Here is a 13,979-nt window from a genome sequence, read left to right as displayed (position 1 = left end):
GGCTACATAACACATCAGGGCAAAGGAAAAAGATTATTCAGTAAATGATGTTGGTGTAACAAATAAAATATGAATTTAGGTTCTTATCCCATGGCATATGCCCAAAAAAATTCCGGAATCAAATCTTAAAAAACCTTGAAAAAGTATAAATGAAAGTCAATATTTATTAACTAAAGCACTGGAATACAATGCAGTGGTAAAAAGCACCAGATTTGCCAAAGTAAACTTTCCTTTAGGAAGAAGCACCAGGAAAGCAAAGACCCTGCAGGTTGGACTCATCACGGACCTCCGTGCACACATGATCTAGCACATGGTGTGTGCTCTAATAAATCTGTATAGAATGTATAAAAACAATTATTTTTATTTTTTGTAAAGGTAGAACTACCATCATTTTTCAATGACAAATTGGAAAAATATTAGTCCTATATATGAAACAGGATTAATGTCCCTCTCTTATTATAAGTTTATGCAAATGATAGGAACTTCATTAAAACCCATTAGATGAACAAGTATGTGAACAAGCTGATCCTAATAGAGGGAATACAAAAGTTTATGAACATTTGAAAAACGTTGGATGTTAATAACATGTTATGTGTGAAATTACAAGATTTTTTAAAACGTTAAGAAGATTCATTGCTGGTTTGGGTGTAAGTGTAATAAGTCATCTCGTAGAGTTTGGAGAGAGTTTACACAAACTAAAGGTAGTTATGCATTCTGTATCTACAGCTTTAAAAATATTTACTGCTTTTGATCCTGTAATTACTTTTCTGAGAATGTATCTTAAAGAAACTATCTGCTACAAAAAAACCTTTTATTAATAAGTTCATCATAGTATTAACCACGGTACTGAAAATCTGGCAACTTTCTGACCAACAATAAGGAAATGGATTTAAAATTATGGTATAGACACAAAACGAAACGATGCAGCCATTTAAAAGTATTTCTAGAAAGGTTTTTAAATGCCATCAGAAAATAATTGTTTTAAAAGATACTGTGAGGAGACAAATTATTTTGCAGCTGCCAATAATATAAAATATGCATAGAAAACATAATCACAATAGCATACGTTTTAGCTTTTATTGAAGGGGCAGGCACTCTCTCGGAGCTTTAAAGGGATTACCTCATTTATCCTCACATAAAGCTTATGAAGCATGCATTTTTTTATTCGTCCCATTGAATATGTGAAGAAATTGATAGAGGGATTAAACAATTTGTCCCAAGTCTCTGAGCTAACTAGTAGGGCGGGATTTGACAGCAGGCTGGCTCCTGGATCCATGCTTTTTAACACTTACACTTGTTTTGTTTTTGTTAAAATATAACTAAATGTTTTCAGTAGTTTTATAAGTTTGAGGGCTTATATTGGTCACCCTTATACTTTTCCATACTTCCCAAAGTTTGACTTAAGATAAAATTTTTTTGAAGCATGACTTTTAATCGTAACAAATGACCTTATTTGTTATATATCTTTGTTAGCTATACATATCTAACAAATATAAGTATTTGTTAGATATATATATCTTATATATCTATCTATATATGTGAAATATCAAAGTCAACTTGATTTTGTGTGGTCACACTCAGAGTCTGTATCTGCGGATTATCTGCACCCCTTATTTCCAGTTCTCTCTTCCTAGACGCGCTGGGAGCCTCTGGTCTCCCTTCTGGCTTGCTCACGGGGTCGCCACGGTTCAGGCCACAGTCCCAGCATCCCCATCCTGGAAGCGCGCTTTCTACCTGCGCCTGCGTCGCGACAAACAGCTCCAGGGTGCAGTAGCCACGTTTTCAAAGTACGCGGGCCCAGAGTTTCCGGGACCCTCCCGGTGCCACCCCACGAGGCCCCGCAGACCCCTAGCGGCCGCGACTCCCGGCTTCAGTCGCTGGCCGAGGAGGCCGGGCCTCACCCGGGAAAGCAGCGACCTTCCGAGAGGGAGGCGCCCGCGGGGAAAGCCCGGGGCTGGCAGGGCGAGGGGCGGCTCGACCCAGAGTCGGAGCGGCCGCCGGGGTTTGGGGTTTGGGATTTGGGATTGGGGTCTGGGGACCAGCTCCGGCTGCCCGCGGGCCTGGAGTGGTGCTCCTCGGGGGTCGCACACAGAGCCTCGGAGGCACCAGCCCTCTGGGCTGACCATCCTTTCTCAGATCAGGACAGTTGACGAAAACAATGGTTATTTCACGGTGACTGACCCCCTGATAAAAACAAGTGTTAATTACAGAGGGTTGCCCGGGGCAAAATTTACTGCTTGCGTCCGGGTTGGGGAGTTCTTGTGGCGTGAGTGTATTTTAAACACGTTATCTCCTTGAGACTTAATGATCTCTCTGGTCGGGAACAAGCGTGAGGGGAACTGATTGTAAACCCGTGGGAAGCCAAAGCCCCACTTTCGGGGGGCAAGGGTTAAAGGTCGCCCTTCGGGAGCGCGGCGACTGCTCCAGAGGAGTCACCAGGTTTCCCGGGGCACTGGGGCGATTATTCGGCTTGAGCTTGCGTTGCTCAAGCGAGACATTCCCACGCAAGGATACAGCCTGGCAGCCGTTTCCTCCGTGTGGAATGAGCCCTTCCTTTCCCCGGTCCGCTCAGGGGGAAAATGGTGAAACCCCCAAATCCGCTTCTTTATGTGGTTAATACAAGGGCGCATACAGAGCCTGGGGTAAAAAAAATTACAAGTGCAAGTGACCTTGCGTGTTTTAACGTTGGGAAACTCGACTCTGGGGATAACGGAATCGTAGATTGTTAAGTTTCGGCGTCTAATGAATTGGGGAGACGCACATTACTTGTAAAATCCGTGTCTCGCGCGCCCCAAGTTTGCCGCTCCGCGGCGGAAAGCTGGGCCGAACGGGGGTGGGGAGGGTCTCCAGTCCCAGGCGCGGCGTTCGCTCGGGGCTTCTTCCCAGTTTCCTGCCTCGGAGTCGCCGCGTCTGCCCCAGCCCAGAGCAGTTTGTGCAGTTGAGAAACTCGATAGGAGGCAGCAGCTGATCTCCCACTACCCTAAAAATAATCCGCTCGGCGCCCGGCGTGCTTCGGCCAGGGGAGGAAACGCTGCCTTCGGAGTAAGTGAGTCCGTGTCTTCTACATAAATAGCGTTTCAGAATTTTACAGAAAACTCTCAGCTGTCGATTTTGATCTAATCTTTCGGCAACCAGAAGGCTCCCGCGCACTCTCGCGGCGCTTTGCCTTCGCCGTCGCTATTTCTAGGATGAAGGGACCGGGCCCCAGCCGGGAAAGAGAGGGCGTGGAGATCAGGTTTCCAGCTTTACTTAGAAAACTCTGGTCGGCTCCTGCTTAAACCAACTGGATGTAGTGAAAGAAGTTATTACATTTTTTTTTCCCCTCTCAGACATTTCCGTCTTGTTCATGAGGTAACTTTCCATCTGCTTTAATTTGTGTTCCTCTTTGATTTATAGGAGTTCTGCGTCCTGCTTTTAAATTTACACTTAAGACAGTGTAGGAAGCCGGTGTTCCGAAGGTAGTACAAGTGCGCCAGTAGGGGCTTGAAGCAGCGTCAAGCGATTGCCCAAGGTACTTATTTGTTGCTTTATTTGTCCAGTGTGGGATTTAAAAAAAAAAAGAATCACTGGAGTGTCTGTGTAAGAAATCTTATCTGCTGAGTTGTTCCAACATTTCCTTTGGTATGCAGTAGAACTTCGATGGGTGCTTCAGCTCAGGCATTAAATCAGTAGTCGGGACTTTTTTGCTTGTGATTTTCTACTTGGATCTGTCATTCATACATAGATAGACAGACAGATGTCTTTTACTTCGTATTTTATGAACCATGGACTGAATAACTTCAAATAACTTAATTACATTTGTTTTTCTAAGTGATCTGATCCTGAGCATACCCTAGATGATGATAAAGCCTTGAGTAAGTTCTTTAAAATGTTGTGTTTGTGTCTCCCATCGTAATTTGGTTAATCTCTGAATAACTGAAGAATGAGTTATTTTGTGTGTGAGAATGCAAGCTTTTTATATTGCATTTAGCATGTTTTCTTCAGGTGTTTCCAGCATGTTAAATTCTCTGGGATTGCTGTTCCATCAGAACTGACACTGTCTGCTGGGTGAACAGAAAAGAGTGCTAGTTTTCACTTATTTACTTTATATTCATCAGCTGAATCCAAATGTTATAAATCCTGAGGGTGTGGAACTTCACCCAATATATTTCAAGGCATAAGAATACTGAGGGTAGTATTCTTGCCGTGAAATCATAAGTTTGGTCATCAAGGAATATTTTTGTTTTACGTTTTCTACTCTACAGACCGTCCCTAGAATCGAAGTTTCACTTTTGGTGTTTGTCTTTAAAGTTCATTCAGTCAAATTCTCCAACCCTATCAGCTATCATAAACAGTTGAACATCTTTCTGTGGGTTTATGCTTGTGGGGAGAAAAATGTCATATCTTCCTATCTGGCCTCCTTCCCTCTCCCTCCCCCTGGATGCTGGGGCCTCTGTCAGTGTTGGCTGAACTAGACAGCTCCAGAAGGGGTGGGGCTGTAGGTGTCATGTGACAGCATTTATCCAGCAAGAGCAGCAATTTATACCCTTCCCAAAGCATTCCCAACTTAACTTGGGTTCTGGGAGGGAAACCCTGAATGACAATTGGAGATTTAAGAATTAGTTGAAAAATCCTGATTGAATAAAACGCCTCAGGTGAACACAAACAATGTCAACAGATCTGCAATAAGTTTGCTTTTTCCCTCTTTTTGTCCGTGTTGGGTTGTAGTGAGGGCTGGTTATTAGAATGTGCTGCATACAGGCTGGGTGTTGGGGAGGAGAAGGCTAAGGGGTATGGGGAAAAGGATAGAGGAAGAGGCAGAAGAGAAAGCAAAAGGAGGGATGCAGAGAGAGACAGTGAACAGGCTGGGAGCCAAGGGGAAAAGTGAGGTTAAGATGATGGTAGAAAAACATCATTCTAAAGTTTTTACTTTACCAGTATGAAGTATGCATTTTAGTGCCATTATGTCATTGTATATTTCCCTGTCTTTTGGATCATAACCTTTACATTATATCAAGAATGTTTGGGATACCTTTACATTATACCAAGAATGTTTGGGATTAATCTAGTCTGACTTATATAGCCTAAGACCACAGGGACTGTTTCTGTTATGTTCACTGCTGAACTCCTAGTGCCCAGTGCACGGTCAGCATCAAGAAGTATTTTTACACTTAATTAATTAATGGCCTAAAGTCCCAGACATCAAGTGCATGGCTAAAAATATTCTTTGACTTTTTCAAGTTGTTGTACTTTTCTGATGTTTTCTTTCTACAGTTACATATCCAAAGATTACTTAATTGGTAGGTTTCAGGATTGATTAAATACCAGGCAGGCCGTGCTTATCGTTAATGAAGTATATATATGTTTTGCAAATTCAGATTATATTTTAGCATTTGGCTCAGTGATCATGATGAAATATCAAGGTTTATAAATGTAGCCAATTGGAATACTATAACTTTTGATAAGATTATAAAACTAGCTGAAGTAAAAATTATTTTCCGGTTTGTTCTAGGAAACAGTTTATACATGTCTTTCAATTAAGAGAACTTAAAGTTTCTTTTTATCACTTCTATTAAGTAAAGGATGTAGTCTTAAAAATTCCATTACAAGCTATTATTTTTCAGTTCCTGTTTTCTTCATTTTTACCAGAAATACATCTAACATACAATTATAAACTCAGAGCTTCCTTTTTACTGCTAGTTTAAAAATCTCAAGTCCTTTTAAAAATTCCCTTATCTAGCTTAGAACCTTAATAGTTGGTAAGGATTTGGCAAGTATATAACTTCATCTTGAGTTTTTAAAAAAATATAACATTTTTTTGAAAAGATGAAAAAAGGTCTTGACTAGAGAACATAAGAAAAAAAGTGTTACCAGAAATAATATGAGAGGAATTCCATATGACCACTTACAGACTGTTAATACACAGACTTTCTAACTATTTGTTCTATTCATATGTTTTGTAAAATTTTTGTTTAAAATTTGATTTCTCCAATAGTTTGCCTACTGTTGCCAGTCTTTTCTGTATAACACATTTTGTTTTTTTCTAGGAAAAAATATGATTCATGACCATTACTAAATCAATTATCAATGAAAGGGAAGAGAGAAAAGGTACTGTTTTAGTTATCTAAACCTTTGCCAAGCTTGAATAACCTAACTCAGAATCCAAGGTGACATAATTATGGAAAAGAAACAAAGTCCAGTGAGGTTGAAAGCTTAAACTGCTGCTTATTTTAATATGAATAGATAAGAGATTGCTTTAAAAAAATAGGTTGGAAGCTATGTGATGGAGTGGGATGAACATAGTTTATAGTCAGACACGTGTCTGTGGATTCTGGCTACTCTACTGGTTGGCAAGTTATCGAACCTCTCTGAGCACCAATAGCATCCTCTGTAAAATATGAAGAGCTCCACAAACGTTTCTTCATTGTTCTGAGGGCTTAAATAATGTATGCAAAGTTCCCAGAATTTAGTAGGTGCTAAATAAATAGTAGACATTATAAAAGAAATTTTCCGAATGCTAAAAGTCTTGCTGGCATTTCACATTTCATGAAATAGACCCTCGCTCTTAGACCATGTTTCCGCACAGCAGTAAGAATTCATTGAAAATGTTGTAAGTCAGAGCTTGTCACTCCTCTGATCTCCACCCTCTCAGTGGCTCCATTTCATTCAGAGTAGAAGCCAGAATCCCAACAATGGCTAAGAAAACCGTGTGTCATCTTGACCTCTGCTTCTTCTCTAAGCTTGTCCACTTCTCCTCTAATGGAGTAGAGCTTTCCAATAAAAAGGCATCCTTTGTTTCAAAACTTCAGTAGGGTGCATTTCATGTAAGAATAGGCTGTGACCCTTTGACCTGAGTAGTTTCATTAACTTGTCACTTGAATTATATTTAATTAGTCTTAAACACTTGATTTTTCTATTGTTCAGAAAAAGGCTGTGTGCTGGTTGCCTCCCAGTTGGTCTCTTTGTATTACTATTTCCTGCAATGGATGAAATGTTGCAGTAAATTGTGTCCAGCTGAAGTTGTTTGTTGCAGTAAATTGTGTCCAGCTGAAGTTGTTTGTGAACGCATTTTCAATGAATAACCATGGGAAAGGATTTGATATTACACCATTTTGACTTTTCAGTCAGTTTCATTTTTCCCCCTTTTTCTTGATAAACAACCATTTTTGGTTTTTGATTATTTATTTAGACAAACACTCCTTTGAGCTACCACTATTGGTAGATATCAATTATTATGTATTTTCCAAGTTAAAATGGAATATTTTAATCTGGATAAAAAACCTATTGAAAAGTGGATCTTATGGAAGGTATAAGGCCTTTATAAGTAAATCTTGAATAACTTTGGCATAGAGTTTTCTATTTCCTCAACTGCAAAGATAAATGGGGTTAATTTTATGATATAACACCTCTTTAAGTCTATAATTTAATGAAGGAGAATTTCATAATAAGAGGCTTTTCCTCCTTTCTCTCCCTTTTAGAGTAAACTATATAAGAAGAAATGAGCCTTTCATTCTGTGGTAACAATATTTCTTCATATAATATCTATGATGGTGTGTTGCAAAATCCCTGTTTTGTGGATGCCCTCAACCTGGTCCCTCACGTCTTCCTGTTGTTTATCACTTTTCCAATATTGTTTATTGGTAAGTAACCTACTGTCCTACAGTTCATCACCTAGCGTTTATAAGAAGAGTCTTGTTAATGGCTGAGATTTGGTATAATGTTGATGTAATTTCTCCAGCACGAGAACTAGCATGTAAGTCTGTGGGAAAAGAACAAGCAAGTATTTCGTTTTCCAATTACTTATGTTTTTGGCATTTGATATTCTATAGATAAAGTAGAAGTCACATGCCTTCTTAGAAATGGACTTCAAGTAGCAGCAGTTTTTTAAAAAGAGGAAAAGAGAATTATATGAGATAGATCAAAAGTATTTGGTGAATGCTTGCTTTGTGCTAGGTGAAGAGAATGAAAAATGGGTAAAACACAGTACTTGCCTGGAATATTCACAGGAATTTTCCAGTGAAACAAGTGTGTCAGAAAGTGAAGAGAAATGCCAACACCACCTTGTAAGCGCATTTACAGATACGGGAACAAATTATCCTGGGCGTTTGCCTGCCAGAGCAACTAACTCTCTTTGGGGCTGGTGGGGACAATGCATAGAGTGACATGTTTGGGGACTTGAAAGATACAGAGCATGCAAGTAAAAAATAGGGTGTGTTTCAGGTAGAAAGAGTACATGTGCAAACTATTTAGGAAGAAGGTAAAAATATAGTTTTCCCTATTATTTTGCAGTTTACATATATATATATATATATATATCCACACAAAATACAATTATTTAGAGCAACTATGTATAATTTGTATAACTTTTCCAAAACAACCAAAATAGACCTTTTAAAATTATAAAATATTTTTCATATATAAAAATGACAGAGGTTAATGTAATAAACATTTATTGACTTTCCCACACTCACTTTAAGGAATCTAAAAGTATGAATACCATGTCCTGATCCTCTTACTCTTCCTGCATCCTATGTTCCTGTCCTTTCAAAAGAGGTAACCACTATTTTGAATTTGGTACTTAACATTCCCATGCATAATTTTGCTCATAAAAATAAATGAGAAAACAATCAAGACTGTTTTGTTAAGAAAGCAAGTATAGGGGCTTCCCTGATGGCATAGTGGTTGAGAGTCCGCCTGCCGATGCAGGGGATGCGGGTTCGTGCCCCGGTCCGGGAAGATCCCACATGCCGCAGAGCGGCTGGGCCCGTGAGCCATGGCCGCTGAGCCTGCGCGTCCAGAGCCTGTGCCCCGCAATGGGAGAAGCCACAACAGTGAGAGGCCCGCATACCGCAAAAAAGAAAAAAAAAAAAAAAGCAAGCAAGCGTAATTTAAGGATCCGCTTTAAAGAAATGTTTAAAAATAATTTGTAAGCTTTTATTTCTTCATTGAACAAGTCTTAATTGAGGGATTACTATGTACCTATCATTCTAAAAGTGACCAAAGGATTTCTGTTATATGACATATATTATGCAGAGGCCAACATAACTCTTGGTACATAGTTATTCATGTCAAACAAATGCATAGACGTTAAATATATTGGGACCAGGACTTCTTGTTGTATGTGTGGTGGCATTTGTAGGACATTTAGAATGCCCTTTGGCCAAAAGTAGAACATTGTTTTTTATTGCAATTTTACAGTTACTAATTCCTTTTTGACATCCAGTTAACTTATTGAGAGCAATTATTATTACAGTCCTGTTTGCATCTCTAGCAGGGAACACAGAGGCTGGCAAAAGGGTATTTGAATCAAGTGGAATTGGAATTAACATTGTCAAAGGGAAATGGTGGAGAAAAATGCAGACTACTGATCCATAACATTGGCTCCTTGAGTTAGTGAGAAATCATAAATAAATCTCAAAGAAGTATCAGGTATAAGGAAAATGGCAATGTTGCAAAAAAAGACAGAGTTTGCCTGCAGGAATTTACAGCATAAATTCGAGTAGAATATGTGAAATGTAACTAATTTTCCAATAATGAACAACTAAGATATGAATCAGTATTCTTTTCAAAGAGTGCTTTAGGGGTCCCTTTTTTCCAGAAGTACAGAAATTTCTTCCTTCAGTACTTTTAGCGCACACCCCCATTCATTCTTGAAGTATGTGGGGTTTCTCTATATTCAAAAAATTGAGAAAATAACGGTGACAAAAGAGACAAGAGTGGGGTCCTTTCTTAGCACCTCATATATGAGTTGACATTACTCTGTGTTTTTGAGGGGAAACCATCAAAATTTTTACTAAAACGTAATCTGGTAACTAGTTCTTTTCTTCAGTGAGGAACTAAGGGTGAACCTATAATGTTCTTGAGCCTCCTTACAAGCTTGTCAATCAACAACACTTTAGCTTTCTTTGAGAAAATACCACTAGCACTGCTGAATAGTTGGGTCATAGGTTATCATTTTTCTTGCATGATATGCATATGATTAAGAGTTGACTCAACCAATGGGTCCTATATTTCATCACCAAGTATGGGTTTTTTTTTTCGGTCAGTCCTCCCACAGATCCCATCTTTTGAAAGATTTGAGACTCCAAATAGCTTTTATTAATATCATCATTAATTTATTTTTCTTTGGAGTGAATCAGAGACCTGTCAGTAAGAGTTTAATGAGCATGAGATAACCAGGTTGTCACCCAGAGTTTGTGTTATTCCTAAGCAAGGCAACAAATGTTAACATGTTAACCTAGGCAGTCTTGGAAAAATTAATTGAAGTTGTTCTTTTTTTTTTTTTACATAATGAAAATAGCCCAGGATTTCTATTGCTATCCTAGAAAGGAATAAGGTTTCAGGACCCCACTGCCACCCAGCATATCACAATGTAAATTATTTCCATGATTCTAATTAATCCTTTGTTTATCTCTTTACCTTTTTCAGGGTGGGGGAGTCAAAGCTCAAAAGTACAAATTCATCACAATACGTGGCTTCATTTTCCTGGACACAACCTGAGATGGATTCTTACGTTTGCCCTCCTATTTGTGCATGTGTGTGAAATAGCAGAAGGCATCGTTTCAGATTCGTAAGTGACTCCACTTAGTTAATGGGATTACGCAATCCTAGTGGGTACGTTGCTATGGATAGCAGTTAAGATTGTAACCTACCAAGTAAGCCTTAACTGTTTGGTTATAACTTATTAGGTGCCACAGCTGTCACCCATTTTATACGATCAACATGCATGTTGTCTGTATTTTTGTGGTGCTGCATCCTTTCTCTGATAATACAAGTTTGGATCTCTGGGGCTTGTGCTCATTGCTGTGCTTTCTGTTTCTTCGCTCCTTTGTCTACAAAGCCCTGGCAGAAAGTTCTCTCTTTTTAAACATTTTGACGTTTACCTTATCTTTCAAAATAGATATAAATAGCAAGAAGGATTGTCTATTTTAACATATAGCTCCAATGGTTATATATTTATGTATAAATATATATACCCAGTTCTCAGATATTTCAATTTACTTTGTAAAATAGCAAAGATAGATGAGGCAGGCATTAAAGGAGTCTGAGAACCAGTGAGGATACAGCTACAAATTGAGGCAAAGCACATAACTATTTCAAAATCAGGATTTGTCATGAAACCCCTATTTTTGAAGGAATTTTGTCACTCTTATAAAAGAAGAAGTTTGTATTAGGCAGTTAGAATGTAATGCATTCTATTGAACTTGAACATAATGTAGGAGAAATATTTTTATCACATAGTAACAGAAAATAAACTCAAGTAATAGGAAAATTTCGATTACAAAATTACACTAAATGGTATATCTTTCATTGAAGAATTGATATGAAAAGATCTTTAAAGTCTAAAACAGAAAGTTTTGAAAATCATTTTCCTCTTATCGAATAAGAACCTCTCCTGAGGTTTACGTTTTTCTGTCGCAGTTAACAAGGAATGAAACTTCAAGAGTTTTGTCATGGAGCCATCTATTTTGTAATGTTTTATGACAGTTCTTTGCATATATGTGCACATGTTAGTTTCTGATCGAAAGGAAAATCAGAGACCCTAAGATATGTCGCCTCTCCAAGCATTTAGAAGCTTATTGGCTGTTATTGAGAATTGCTTACAACTCTTTGGCATTTTTGTATTATATTTTATTAGCATATCCAATTCTAGTCTTCATTTTTTTATTCCCTTAACATATAGGCTAACTCTGCATGTTTTTATGTACTTGTATATAGTGGAAGTCCCATGTGTCCTAAAAGCTTGACATCGTGTGGGCAAGGATGAGACCTCCTTTCCAGCCTCATGGTTGATGTGTAGATTCAGTCAGAGACTTAGGACAGAGGCTGAGCTAACAATGAGGACATGTGCTAATGACGGAAACTTTTTTTATAGCCGTGGTGATATAAGAGACCCATGCTAAAAACAAGCAGAAATACACCTTTGATCTTGTGCTACCCTCTCCCATTCTTTTGCTGCAGACTCTTCTCCTTCCCCTTTTCATCCAGGACTCTCCAAAAGACATCTTCCAGTTACTTCTGAACCCAAAGATTTTGTTTGCTTTCTCTCATGCCTTGTCCTTTTCTGGAAACTGCTTCTACAAGTATCCCAGAGAACATTAATGATGCCTTCATGGACATCTTTTCCTCTTTAACATACTTATTATATTTGCCACCTCTGATTATGCCTTGTTTCCTTCTTTCTTTTTTTTTTAACAAAATTTTAAGAACTATTTTTTACCAAAAACATCACAAATGCCCATTATAATTAGTGAAACAATGCGCAGGCTTTCCTGATTGAATATTTGATTTTCCTTTTTAGTAATACAAATATTAAATCCATTAATTTTTCTTTTGAAACATCTTGTTTTGCACTGGTTTTCCTAAGAAATATTCTCTTTTTTATTTCTATCTAAATAATTTGTGATTCTGGTGGAGATACTCTCCTAGGTCTAGGAATCATTTTCAGTTTGCTCTTTAATCTGACTTGATTGGTTTATTGTTAGAGCATGTAATTTATTAAATGAATACCTTCTGGGACATTAACATCTTCATTATAGTCAAATATCCCATCATTTTATAAGTAATTAATGGGTATTAAGAAATAATATATATTCTTTATAGGAGACAACATTTTATTGAGTTTACTCATTGAATTGCTACAGTCCTGTGTGTTCATTATATTTATATTATTTAATCCATCAAATTCAAAAAGTGTAAATTAAAATCTTCAGTATTATTGTGTTTTCATTTCTATCATTTTCTCTTTTTTTGAAATTGTTCTTTTGTTTTCTGTGCTATATAGTTTTTGGTTTTCTCTCTAACTTTCTGACTAAAGATTTTCTGCTATAATGGGATATTTATGCTTCTACCAAAACACTTAAGTCTGCAAATTTTTCTCTAAAACAAATAGAGGTTAAAGGAAAGAATAGGGTTTTGGGACACTCAAAAACTATACTACATTGTAAGTAGAGCAGTTACAATGTGATAGAAATCTTAATAAAAATACTAGTATGGTTAAGAAACATATTAAATTCCTAATAAAGAAATAAAGTAAATATAACCCTTACTGTAGCTTCTGCTATCTTTATTAATCCTTTATTGTTGCCTCCCTTACTGTTCGTTATTCTTTTTCTAACTTCTTGAATTGACGACTTAATTTATTTATTATAATAATTTCTTATTGAATATGTTTAAGATGACACTTTTCTTCTGGGTGTGGTTTTGACCACATTTCATAGGCCTTGATAGGCAGTGTGCTCATTTTTAAATTTTCTAAATATTAAGTGGCCTTTTGATTCTTTCTCTGCTTCAATAATTAAAGAGTATTAGAAGCATTTCTTAATTTCTGTAACAATGAACTATTTATTTCCTACTTTTTCTCTTTGATTATTTGAACTGTTTCTGGGAGGAGGTGGGTGGTTTTTAAGCCAGCTCTTACGCTGTCATAGTACTATCACATTTTCATTACCCTCTTTGTATTAATAACTCCAAATGTCCCTGATTATGTTCCAGATCTCCACATACACTTGCCTTTTAGGCATCTTCTTTTGCGTGTTTATTAGACACCTTCACAATCCACACATTCCTCTCTCCAATGGGCTCTTCCTCTTAAAATCTTATCACCATCTGCCCAAGCACCCTGAGAATTGTTCTCTACATCTCCATCACCGTCACACTCATACCCTAACGCTCAGTCCTGTTCATTTTGACAGTCTTTTCCAAGTGAACATATGACGTTAAACATACATTTAAAGCTATTCATAATTTGCTATTCTACCAACATTAAATTACAGTTACTTTGGAGCATAAGTGAAATGGTTTAAAGTAAGCCTGTAACATACCTGCAAAACACCTTCCTAACTCATACATGCAAATTACTTCTCCATGTAAAGGTCTCATCACTCTAACCTCTAAGTTACCCTACTCCAAAAGTGACTCTTCTAAGGCTTACTGTGGTCCAAAGAGACGGGAGAAAAAGACTGTCAAAAGACTGTATTATCTCCTTCATGTTACTGCCG

At 37.6% G+C, this 13,979-nt stretch overlaps 1 protein-coding gene across 4 annotated transcripts in view; it reads left to right on the top strand.

The window, feature by feature from the left end:
• Positions 1-2,950: 2,950 nt before the first annotated feature.
• Positions 2,951-13,979, top strand: part of ABCC9 (ATP binding cassette subfamily C member 9) — a 146,216-nt gene continuing 135,187 nt past the window's right edge. For 3 of the 4 annotated variants that reach the window (XM_024733389.1, XM_024733388.1, XM_024733386.1), the window contains exons 1-5: positions 2,951-3,042; positions 3,397-3,511; positions 6,027-6,087; positions 7,458-7,619; positions 10,408-10,549. In XM_024733389.1, coding sequence (XP_024589157.1) covers positions 7,478-7,619; positions 10,408-10,549 — 284 coding nt within the window. In that variant the 5' untranslated portion in view covers positions 2,951-3,042; positions 3,397-3,511; positions 6,027-6,087; positions 7,458-7,477. Of the gene's footprint in view, positions 3,047-3,396; positions 3,512-6,026; positions 6,088-7,457; positions 7,620-10,407; positions 10,550-13,979 lie in introns of all 4 variants that reach the window. The other variant, XM_024733387.1, reaches the window with a different exon arrangement.

This window comes from Neophocaena asiaeorientalis, unplaced genomic scaffold (assembly GCF_003031525.2).
Source record: "Neophocaena asiaeorientalis asiaeorientalis breed wild unplaced genomic scaffold, Neophocaena_asiaeorientalis_V1.1 scaffold150, whole genome shotgun sequence".
In the NCBI taxonomy this organism is placed as follows: Eukaryota; Metazoa; Chordata; class Mammalia; order Artiodactyla; family Phocoenidae; genus Neophocaena; species Neophocaena asiaeorientalis.
This window is presented reverse-complemented; position numbering and strand designations above follow the sequence as displayed.